Genomic DNA, 10,772 nt, shown 5'->3' with positions numbered 1-10,772 from the left:
CCCCTCCCCCTTCCCCTGTTATCATTCCACTGTTATCATTCCACTGTTATCACAGTGATACTGGGTATGAAAAGAGGATTTATAGTGTGCAATTTGTTTTTCTCACTTGGAAGCTTTTCTAACTCAAGGAATTTAGATTATGAAACTTACAGATGCTTTTATACTTCAAAGACTAAAGAACTGGGATACCATGCAGATGCGGGGATATGGGGCTATGTATCATTTCTGCCTGTTCCTGGAAACCTAAACTGCTCTAAACTTTTATTAAGAAATTGATAAGCATTATAAAAGAATTTGTTACCAGAATTTGTTATGATTTCACCTGAGTAACTCAGGTTGTGAAAACAGAAACTGCTTTTTTTTTCTTTTTAATATCAGTTCTTCCACTTGATACAGCCTTTACTGCCTTTCCATGTTATGGGGAAAATAAGAACTCTCTTGTAAACAAAATAGATGTAACAGCCTTTGGTAAACTTAGTGGCTATATTGGCTGACTGTGTATCAACTTGACCCAAGCTAGAGTATGTAAAGGTAATTTTTACTCACCAGATGAAATTGTAATCTTAGAGGCTTACTGCTGAATAAACTCACCCTTTCTAGTTCTTTTTGAACTCTGGCAGGCTTGTTCAACTCCGCTATTCAGGCCCAAACTCCTTTCCAATCTGAGTGATTCAATCTTGTTTGTCTCAGCTTCTGCCTGAATTGCTCTGCTTGGTCTCAAACTAACTCTGGGAATCTGTTCTAATCTCCTGGCTCCTTCCCATTCTCTGGCTCATTCTGTCTTTACCTGCAATCTGTCCCTGTAAACCCGTCATGGTAAAACTGCCTTCCCTCTCTTTCTGTGTGCCGTGACCCACCGGTATGTCATCTCTTCCTGGCTATTCTCATGAGAGCTGGTTATATCCCATCTCTGACTCATTCTGTCAAACCTTTCTCTGATTTCTCATTTGTCTGCCCTTCAATTAGATGTTATTTGAAACATGGTTACATCCTTTACAAACTAACTGTACCTTCATTGTTTGTGAGGAAAGGTTGTACTAAGGGCATATTTGTATTCTAGCCAGAGTTCTTAAAGGTGTGTGGTGGGTTTGCATTCCAGCAGAATCATACAGACTTAGGTGTTCGCATATTATCCCTTGGCAGAACAGCCATGTTGTTTGGTTAAAATTCCACTTCAAGAGTCATCAGAGAGGAAGGAGCCTCAGTTGAGGAAATGCCTCTATGAAATCCCACTGAAAGCCATTTTTGATATTAGTGATTGGCGGGAGAGGGTCAAGCCATGGTGAGTGGTGCCATCCCTGGGCATGTAGTCCTGGTTCCCAGAAGGAAGGGGAATGAACAAACTCTGAGCAGCAAGGCCGTGAGCAGCCCCTCCATGGCCTCTGCACCAGCTCCTGCCTCCAGGACCCTGCTCTGAGCTCCTGTCCTAGCTGCCTTCAGTGATGCACTGTGCCTGCAAGCGTGAGCTCAATGAGCCCTTCCTCCCCAGCTTGTTGGTCATGGTGTTTTCTTGGAGCATCAGAAGCCATAACTATGACAGAGGTCCATACCACACTGAGGTCCCAGTTGTGTCTGGAGGCACAAAGAACTTGCATCTGTGTGTGTGTGTGTGTGTGTGTGTGTGTGTGTATGTTTCTTTGAAAAAGTGCCACATACTCGTTCTTGATTATGAGACAATGCTTTATTTAAATTCAGTTCCCTCAGGATAGGTTTTGAATCTTGTTGATGGCAAAGTGAAACTATTTGAATGCAAGATAGGAACCTGTGATGAGTGGCTATATAAATTAGAAAACTCATTGGAACACCAGATTTTATTATTTGCCTTCCTCCCAGAAGGTATTGCACCAGGGACTTTGAAAAACTAATTTATCATTAATCTCTGTAAGATAGCAGGAGATAAGCTGTAAGAAAAACAAACCGAACAGTTAATGTGTTTATGGATTGAAGTTCTGAACCACTACAACTATTAAAAGGGAACAGTTTTAAATCATACTGATGAACTTCAGATAGATTTCAAGTGTCACGTTCTGCAGGTAGAGGGTAGAAGCGAAGGCAGTACAATGCTTTCCTTTCTGTTGCTTTATTCACAATCGCCATGATATTTATGGACTTTTAAGAAAAATGCCAGGGTTGTAGATAACTATGGGCCTGTTTGCTCTGTTGGGAATAGAAGGTCATGGTCTTCCACTTTAGGTTTTGTCTCTTCCCTTCTGAATAAATGATTTTTCAGGGACCTGGAGAGACTTAGAGAAAGGCTTGTGGGTGACTTGTCAGGAATATGCCACTCCTTTTATGAAACCGGTTCAGAAGTGTTTTATTGACAGATCATTAGAGCCATATTTTTATATGAAGAATAATGCTTTTTATTTCTGTCTTTCCCTCTCTTTTATTCTTTTTCAGTTTGAAAAAGAGTGTACTGACCACCAAGAAACCCAGGCTCAATTGCAGAAAAAAGAGGCAAAGATTAATGAGCTTCAAGCAGAGTTACAAGCTTTTAAATCCCAGGTAAAATACCATCTGGAGTGAATTTGGTTTTGAAATCATACCAGGGGAACAAAGGGCATCTTAGATCTTCACAGGCTCAAAATGTATAAACTTTGCTTTTTCTCATATATTTTCCACTATTATCCATGTGGGTTTCTAGGCTGCTGTTTATACTGTATAAAGATATTGTTTGTCACATTTTCCCTCCTTGTGTTTTTATGAATATCCAGGGTTTTCCTAATTAACCGGCTTCCTTATGCTTTACTTTGGTTGTGCTTCTGAAGTTGCATGTTTCCTAAGTAATTAAGCGTAAAGGTTAAGAAAGTCTCTCCTCTTACGTTTGTCATCCATCACTGATCCTTATCCTACTGCAGGAAATTATTGTTCAAGCTAGTTATATTTTCGAGCCTTCAGCCTATGGGTTTCCTTGCCATGAAAGATAACCCCTAGCTGAACGAGAACATTTTCTGATAATTTTTCAATTTCCAAAAGTAAATAGATTTAAAACCTGACAAAAAGGAGAAAATCTGGATTATGAGCAGATAGCTCCTTTGTACACTGTACACATAAGACATGAGACAGCAAGTACATCATCTGCATTCATTACACAGACATTCCCAGCCTCATTCCTTCCTACAGATCTCCATGTGCAATCCTCAGTGACAGTTGTTGTCCTCTGACATCTCTCTCTCTTGCTAATTTATGGCTAGATGGAGTTAGGCTCAGGTACATTGTTTCTAACACTCCTGGCCTTTTTGTTCTCTGTTGCATATACAATGCTAACTTTGTGACTAACACTTCTGGAAAATACTTTGTAAGATCCTATCTGTTGCTAAAAAGTAAAACCTTTTGTAATCAAGAAAGCTATTAGCAAGACATAGTGCCTTATGCCTATAATCTTAGGTTTTCAGAGTTTTAGGCAGCAGAATTGAGGAGAGTTTGAGGCCAGCCTGTGTTACAGAGTATGTCCCTAAAGAGAAAATGATACTGTTCTCGTTGTCCTTTTTATTTTCTTGTGCTAAGTACCATGTTCAACAAGGTTCTGGCTAAGATAAGGTTCTTTTTATATTAAATGAAACAGGTTTTGTGTGTGTGTGTGTGTGTGTGTGTGTGTGTGTGTGTGTGTGTGTGTGTGTCTGTTTTACAGATTATTCACTTAAAGGAATAGCTGAAATAATTATAACTTTTTTCTGTCTCTTGCTAATATAAATTTCAGAATGTTATTTAAAATTTTTCCATTTGAATGATTACTTCTTGAAAATTCAGAATTAAATATGTATAGATGCAAATATTAATATATAGAAAAAATTATTCTGTAAGACTGAAATAAAATGAAGGAATCCCCTCTATTGTTTTAAATCTTACAAAGTGACACTCTCTGTTCTTGGGTATTATAGTAGAAACTTAGTAATATACGATTGCCATGCACAGTCATTCTTTAACAACTTAGGACATTTGTTTTTATTTTCCTTTCTTTCTTTTTTTTTTTCCGAGACAGGGCTTCTCTGTATAGCCCTGGCTGTCCTGGAACTCACTTTTGTAGACCAGGCTGGCCTCGAACTCAGAGATCTGCCTGCCTCTGCCTCCCGAGTGCTGGGATTAAAGGCGTGCGCCACCACCACCTGGCTTTATTTTCCTTTCTTTCTTCCCAATACCAGTACCCTATGTTACATATGTGTTTTATGTGTATACCACAAGATATAAGGATATATTTATATATACATAACTTAGTATAAAAGTAACATAAGTTAGTAATTTCAAGACATTGTCTTGTTATAAAGATTAGCCCAGAGCTCTTCTGCATAAGTACAATCCATTCACCCCACTCTATGTATTCTCACAAGGAGGAGTAGACACTGTGGATGCTTTGCAGGTCCTCGTTTTATTTTGTTTATTTGTGACATTTGCCTACCAAAAGCCCCATTCCCCAAGAAACTTGATATTCCTTTACCTCATGGCTGTGGCCCTTGCTTGCACTTTTATTTTTGTTTTTTATTCATTTACCCATTTCATTTCTTCACTGTGTTTACCTGTCACAGCCTTTTGATAAATGTAGTCACATCCCTCATAAAGCTTATATGTCATCAGTGAGATCAGCTTCGCTTTGGTCCTTTCCATCATTGCACCACAGCTTTGCTGGTTGATTATGAGAAGAACAAAGCTGCACTAGGGCATGGCAGAGTAGGCAGGCCACGATATCTGAGGAATGACCTATTAGTTCAGACTGAAGGAGCAGATAGAAAGAAGACGGGGTAACGAGTGTTCTGGGCAAGTGGGGCAATGGAAATATGAAACCTGATTTGAGTATATTCTGTGTATGTATTTGAATTTGGAAGATACATTGAATTAAAAGTACATCTCCTAGTGGTGACAGTCAGTGATGTGCCTTGTAGGCTCTACTATGAGTTTTAGATTCTCTTCCCTCCCCCTGACATGTACTTGAACACTATGGAGAAGATGGAGCAAAGGTACATGAACCTTGGTAATAACATGTCTACATATTTTCTAAAATCTTCTCATATGTGAAATTTTATTTTCTATAGGAAACATAGACATTTACTAACCTTTTTGTATTCTGAGAAGATGTAACAATGTGATAATGTTGTGTGTGTGTGTGTGTGTGTGTGTGTGTGTGTGCACGTGTGTGTGCATGTATGTGTGAAGAATATAACACCGTCTGTACAGAGATCATCCCCCTACTATATTCTCTCTGCATACCCCTGTGGACTTACTTCCTCATAAAACTTCTAGTGTTACTGGGAGCCTGCTGACACTTTAGTCTTCTAGCCTCATGGACCCATTCCTAACATTAACTGCTTCACAATGGGGAAATTACATTTTCTTAAGAATGACAGTTATGGTTATATGGTCAAATTGGAACAGATGTTTTTAGAATTTTATAAGTAATTACAAAATACTGGCATTTTAAATTTAATAACTTATTTTTGAAAACAAAGTACTTTTTCTATTTGTGTGCATATTCTTAGTATTTTTCTATTTCTTTTTCTCTTCTCCAGTTTGGTGCCTTGCCACCTGGTACAAAAATTCCTTTGCAGCCTTCAGGAGAAGGTGAAGCTGGCCCTTCAGCCCTTCCTCCTGCCTCACCAGCCCTCAGTGCAGGAGGGCTGCCTCCCCCACCGCCCCCTCCTCCACCACCCCCACCACTTCCAGGAATGCCATTGCCCATACCACCGCCACCTCCCCTGGGATTCCTCGGTGGGCAAAGCTCTGTTCCATTAAACCTGCCATTTGGGTTGAAACCAAAGAAAGAATTTAAACCTGAAATCAGCATGAGAAGATTGAATTGGTTAAAGGTAAGGCTTACTAGTGGGAGTAGACATACTTCTTCCTGGATTAACACTTCAATTTAGGTATACTGATACATAGTTTCCAATGGGAACTCTACTCTTAATGACAATACATGATATGGCATATACATCATATGTGTACGTATATTTTATGTATGCGTCATTATTTTTTGGAAGTGTTGAAGTTATGTATTTTGCTATAGTCTAATAATTTCTGATTTGTAAATTTGGTATGAGTTGACAGTTCCATGGGAATTTGATTTGTTGATAAACAGATAACTCACCTTTATTGCCTTTAACTGTATATGTATAAAGTGTTTTCAAAAATTGAAAATGTTAGCGTTTATAGTTCTTTTTTCCTGTCGGGAGTTATTAGCTTGCACATAGGTTATAGATATTCTGAATCCTGCTGAAGGATGGTCTCCTGATCATGTAAATGTGGGCGATTGTGTGTGATATTAACTCCCTTCAGGATGCATAGTGCAAATGAACATTACTAATAACTGAAATCACAGCTATGAAGAAACAAATCTTCAATACATGTAGCTTTAAATCCATAGTCATTTGTTCATGGAAACTGTTTTCTTCTCCTCATAAGACATCAATATTCTGCAAGATCTGTCTGTCACTGAGCAGATTTTGGGGACATATCTGAGGGAGATGACTTCATGAACTGCTGGAGCCCTGGGTTGCCCGTCTATATGCCGGGATTGGGCCAGGATGGGTGAAGCGTCCAGCTGTTGACGAGTTGTTCTTCTCTGATTGCAGATTGGACCAAATGAAATGTCTGAGAATTGTTTCTGGATAAAAGCAAATGAAAACAAGTATGAAAATAGGGATTTGCTTTGTAAACTTGAGAACACATTTTGTTGCCAAGAAAAAGGTAAGTTTAGTGGTTTGATCATTATCTTTATTTTGAAAAATTTTAACGTTGATTCTTTATAGTTACCAATGTGTAAAATACACCAGCAATACCTTATTTCTAGTACTAATTTCTATTACTATATTTTTATTACTACATTTATGTTACTAATACATACATAAATGATCTAATGAAATGTTTCAAAGCAATTTTTCTCACACAGGTGATAACATGAACAACTTTAAATTAAAAGTGCTGACTATGTACTTTGATAGTTAGTTTTCTATGTGACATCTTTTCAAAGCTGGTCTATTTAGGTCAGTTAGGCTTTCTCCTCAAAGCTGTGCATTTTCAGAGCAATGTGAAGTGAAATCTCTTTTTGCCCTGCTATGTCTAGAGAGGAATTGATCTATTAAATGCATGCTGTTTACTAAACACAGTGCTAGATATACTTCATATGTAGGATTCAAATTGATGATCACACCTATTTACAAATATTGGCTGAACCTTAAAAATTCATTTATATCTATTGAAGTGCTTCCCAAAATATAGTTGTAAATTAGACACTCTTTAAGAAATAATTGTAAATTATAAACTTTGTCTAACAGGTAGTTGTAGAATTAGTAGGTATTTCTGTGCAGGATGTGTCTTGAATAAAATATTGAAAATTCTTTATTGTGGCCTTTAAAGACAGCGAGGAATTTTTGACAAGCTCACCGAAGGAAAACTTGTGAAGTAAGCAGGTCTTAATTTTACCTTTTTGATTATGGTGAATCAAGATTTCCTTTGAATAAGATTAGTTCAGTCTTCAGGCAATCAAGGGAAATGTGTGTAGTTAAGCTATGTATTTACATGTAAAACCCTTCAGACTTTCAGATTTCACAATCTGAAATTGATTAGTTTTCCCTTCGTCTTGCTAGTAGGAAAAAATGGTGGTACCTCAAAGCTGTTTAGGTGGAGCTGCCACCGAACTACCCCTTTCTCCAGTCTTACTCTGATTACTTTCTTAATTAATGAGGCTCAAAAGGGAAACTTGTTAGCATGTCTTTAATTTAGCTGTAGTGTTAGCCCTAAATGAAATAATTGGACCTTTAAAAATTCTTAAGTCATCTAACTTTAGCCGTGAGATTCATGGTTGCAAGGGGGAAAATCCATTTGTTCAATCTCATACTGGTTAAAAAGAGTAAGGTGTGACCTAAGGACACTTCTCTGAGTAGACTTACTCCTGTCTGCCTCTGCCTTATTTTCACCCTTTGCTATAAAATCCCTCACTCAACTACAGCTGACAGTGTCTATGCCATGTGGTGCTTCAGCTCACCTGCAGCTTGGGTCATGTTTATGCATTTAATCCTGTGACTGCGAATGATACTTGTTACAGTGAATAAAAAGAACTTGAAAGCCAGGGTTGTGATCCTGAGCAATACCAACATTTCATGGTGACTGCAGCCATGGTCTGGGAAATGACTCTTTCTGTGATGTTGATCTCAGCAGATGAGTCCTTGAGAGCATTGCATGATGAGTCATGGGCACTTTCCAGATGGTCCTAGTACATAAGCATTTTAATGAAAATGTATAGCCATTGTGTTGCTTTTAGAGAGAAAGTATAGACATTTATTGGGAGTGATGCAAATGAAAGGAAAAAGGATGTTCCAGAACTCACGTGTGCATGCACTTGTGGCATGGATAGGTGGTTATCTGCTTTTGGCCTATCTGCTGAAGTATCATGTGTAAATGCTCACATTCGCCTGTGTACAGTGATCCCAGAGGTGGTTATGATCTATCATTTCTGAACTCAGAATCAAGTCTTGCTCCTTAGCATCCTTTAGTCTAGATCACATTCCTAATACATTTCCAGAGATTCCTGGTTGTGCGGGGTAGGCATGGATGATTTTAACCATTGGTTTGCATTTTAAGTAGAGTCTCCAATTAGTGAAGAGTGTGGTGTTTATAACTGTGTGTCTGCATTTTATTGTGTTGAATCTTTGCAGTGAATAATGTGTATACTTCTCAGTTAATAAGGATGGAAAATCAGTCTTGAGCATTTTACTGTGGACATAGTAATCCTGCATGTTTTCTAAGCTTGGGAAATACACAGTAAGAATAAAGAGGCCAATCCAATCAAATAGAACCTTGAATTTCTAATTTTATTTTATTTTTATTTTGGTCAGTATTTATACCCTGGTATTTACAACAGACTTAGGCTTTAGTTTCTGGTACACTTTTGTTCAGGTTGTTGGTATTTGTAGTTCTCATCCTGCGAAGTGGGGAGGACCCTGTGATCCCCATGGAGCTCCTGTGCTTACAGGGTTGGATGCTTTTCTTTCCCTCTTTCCTCGCGTTCCCCCTTTGCTGATTCCCATCCTGTCTCTCCAGTCCTTCTTTTTTTTTTTTTTTTACATATATAAACGTGTGTGTGTGTGTGTGTGCATCCTCACTGTGTAGCCTTGTCTGATTTAGAAGTCACTGTGTGAACCAGGCTGTCCTCAAACTCAAAGAGAGGGATGAAGTGAAGTCTGGACTTTAAAAAAGGATTAAAGAATAAGCATAAATAAATTAAAAAAAGAAAAGAAGGTTGTCTGATAGTACCTCAAGTAAATATCTTTATTTTATGTTATTATAATATAAAAATTAGTTTACATATACAATTTATTATTATATAATATATAATATTATCATATGTTTTATTTATTTTGTATTTGTGTGAAATTCTACATAGTACATATGCAAGATATATGAAATTATGCCACGTGGGCTAACAATAGTTTCCCAAGAGGACCATAGACTGTCATTAACCAGGCATGAGAAACTCCGTTAATATTTTTTGTATGTAATCACTGTCTGAAAAAAAAATTCTCCATCCTCTGGCTCCAGATTTCTGGGGTTAGGCAAGTAGGAGCATACCTGGCTGGGTAGTTATGGCATCCTGGCTTACTTTTACTACATAACCACTGCTCCAGTGATCATAAAGTACTTTTTACTTTACACAGAGCTGACTTTCCTCCCCTGACCATAGTCATAATCATGTTCTTCCTAAGGATATGGGACATGAACTTCATCTTTTAACTCCTGTCAGACATGTATACATATTTTATATATGTATATGCTTTTGCATATATATGTATGTATGATATACATGTATATTGTTCCGATGTATTTTCAGTTAGATATCATCTTGTTCTTAAATTTAATCTTTTTTAAAGTCAATCTTTCTTTTCCCATTCATATCACTGTTTTACTGAGAAAATGCTTTCATCATAGCTTTCTTTTTTTAAAATTATTTTATTAGATATTTTCTTCATTTACATTTCAAATGCTATCCCGAATGTCCCCTATACCCTTCCCCCCACCCTGCTTCCCTGTCCACTCACTCCCACTTCTTGGCCCTGGCATTCTCCTGTATGGGGCATATAAAGTTTGCAAGACCAAGGGGCCTCTCTTCCCAACGATGGCTGACTAGGCCATCTTCTGCTATATATGCAGCTAGAGACACGAGCTCTGGGGGTACTGATTAGTTCATATTGTTGTTCCATCTATAGGGTTGCAGACCACTTCAGTTCCTTGGGTAATTTCTCTAGCTCCTCCATTGGGGGTTCTGTGTTCTATCCTATAGATGACTATGGGCATCCACTTCTATATTTGCCAGGTACTGGCANAGCCTCACAAGAGATAGCTATATCAGTGTCCTTTCAGCTAGTTCTTGCTGGCATATGCAATAGAGTCTGTGTTTGGTGGCTGATTATGGGATGGACCCCCGGGTGGGGCAGTCTCTGGGTAGTTCATCCTTTCGTCTGAGCTCCAAACTTTTTCTTTGCAACTTCTTTCATGGGTATTTTATTCCCTATTTTGGGGAGGAATGAAGTATCCACGCATTGGTCTTCCTTCTTCTTGATTTTCTTGTGTTTTGGAGATTGTATCTTGGTTATTCTAAGTTTCTGGGCTAATATCCACTTATCAGTGAGTGCATATCTAGTGACTTCTTTTGTGATTGGGTTACCTCACTACGGATGTTATCTTCCAGATACATCCATTTGCCTAAGAATTTCATAAATTCATTTTTTTAAATAGCTGAGTAGTACTCCATTGTGTAAATATACCACATTTTCTGTATCCATTCCTCT

At 38.0% G+C, this 10,772-nt stretch overlaps 1 protein-coding gene across 1 annotated transcript in view; it reads left to right on the top strand.

Moving 5' to 3' along the window:
* The window catches only part of Diaph3 (diaphanous related formin 3), a 454,769-nt gene that overhangs the window by 157,155 nt on the left and 286,842 nt on the right, over positions 1 to 10,772 (top strand). Inside the window, exons 15-17 of the mRNA XM_021202828.2 lie at positions 2,401 to 2,505; positions 5,502 to 5,798; positions 6,561 to 6,675. Coding sequence (XP_021058487.1) covers positions 2,401 to 2,505; positions 5,502 to 5,798; positions 6,561 to 6,675 — 517 coding nt within the window. The remainder of the gene's footprint in view (positions 1 to 2,400; positions 2,506 to 5,501; positions 5,799 to 6,560; positions 6,676 to 10,772) is intronic.

This window comes from Mus pahari, chromosome 8 (genome assembly GCF_900095145.1).
Source record: "Mus pahari chromosome 8, PAHARI_EIJ_v1.1, whole genome shotgun sequence".
Classification (NCBI taxonomy): Eukaryota; Metazoa; Chordata; class Mammalia; order Rodentia; family Muridae; genus Mus; species Mus pahari.
Note: the sequence above shows the minus strand (reverse complement) of the source record. Positions and strands in the feature narration are given on the sequence as shown.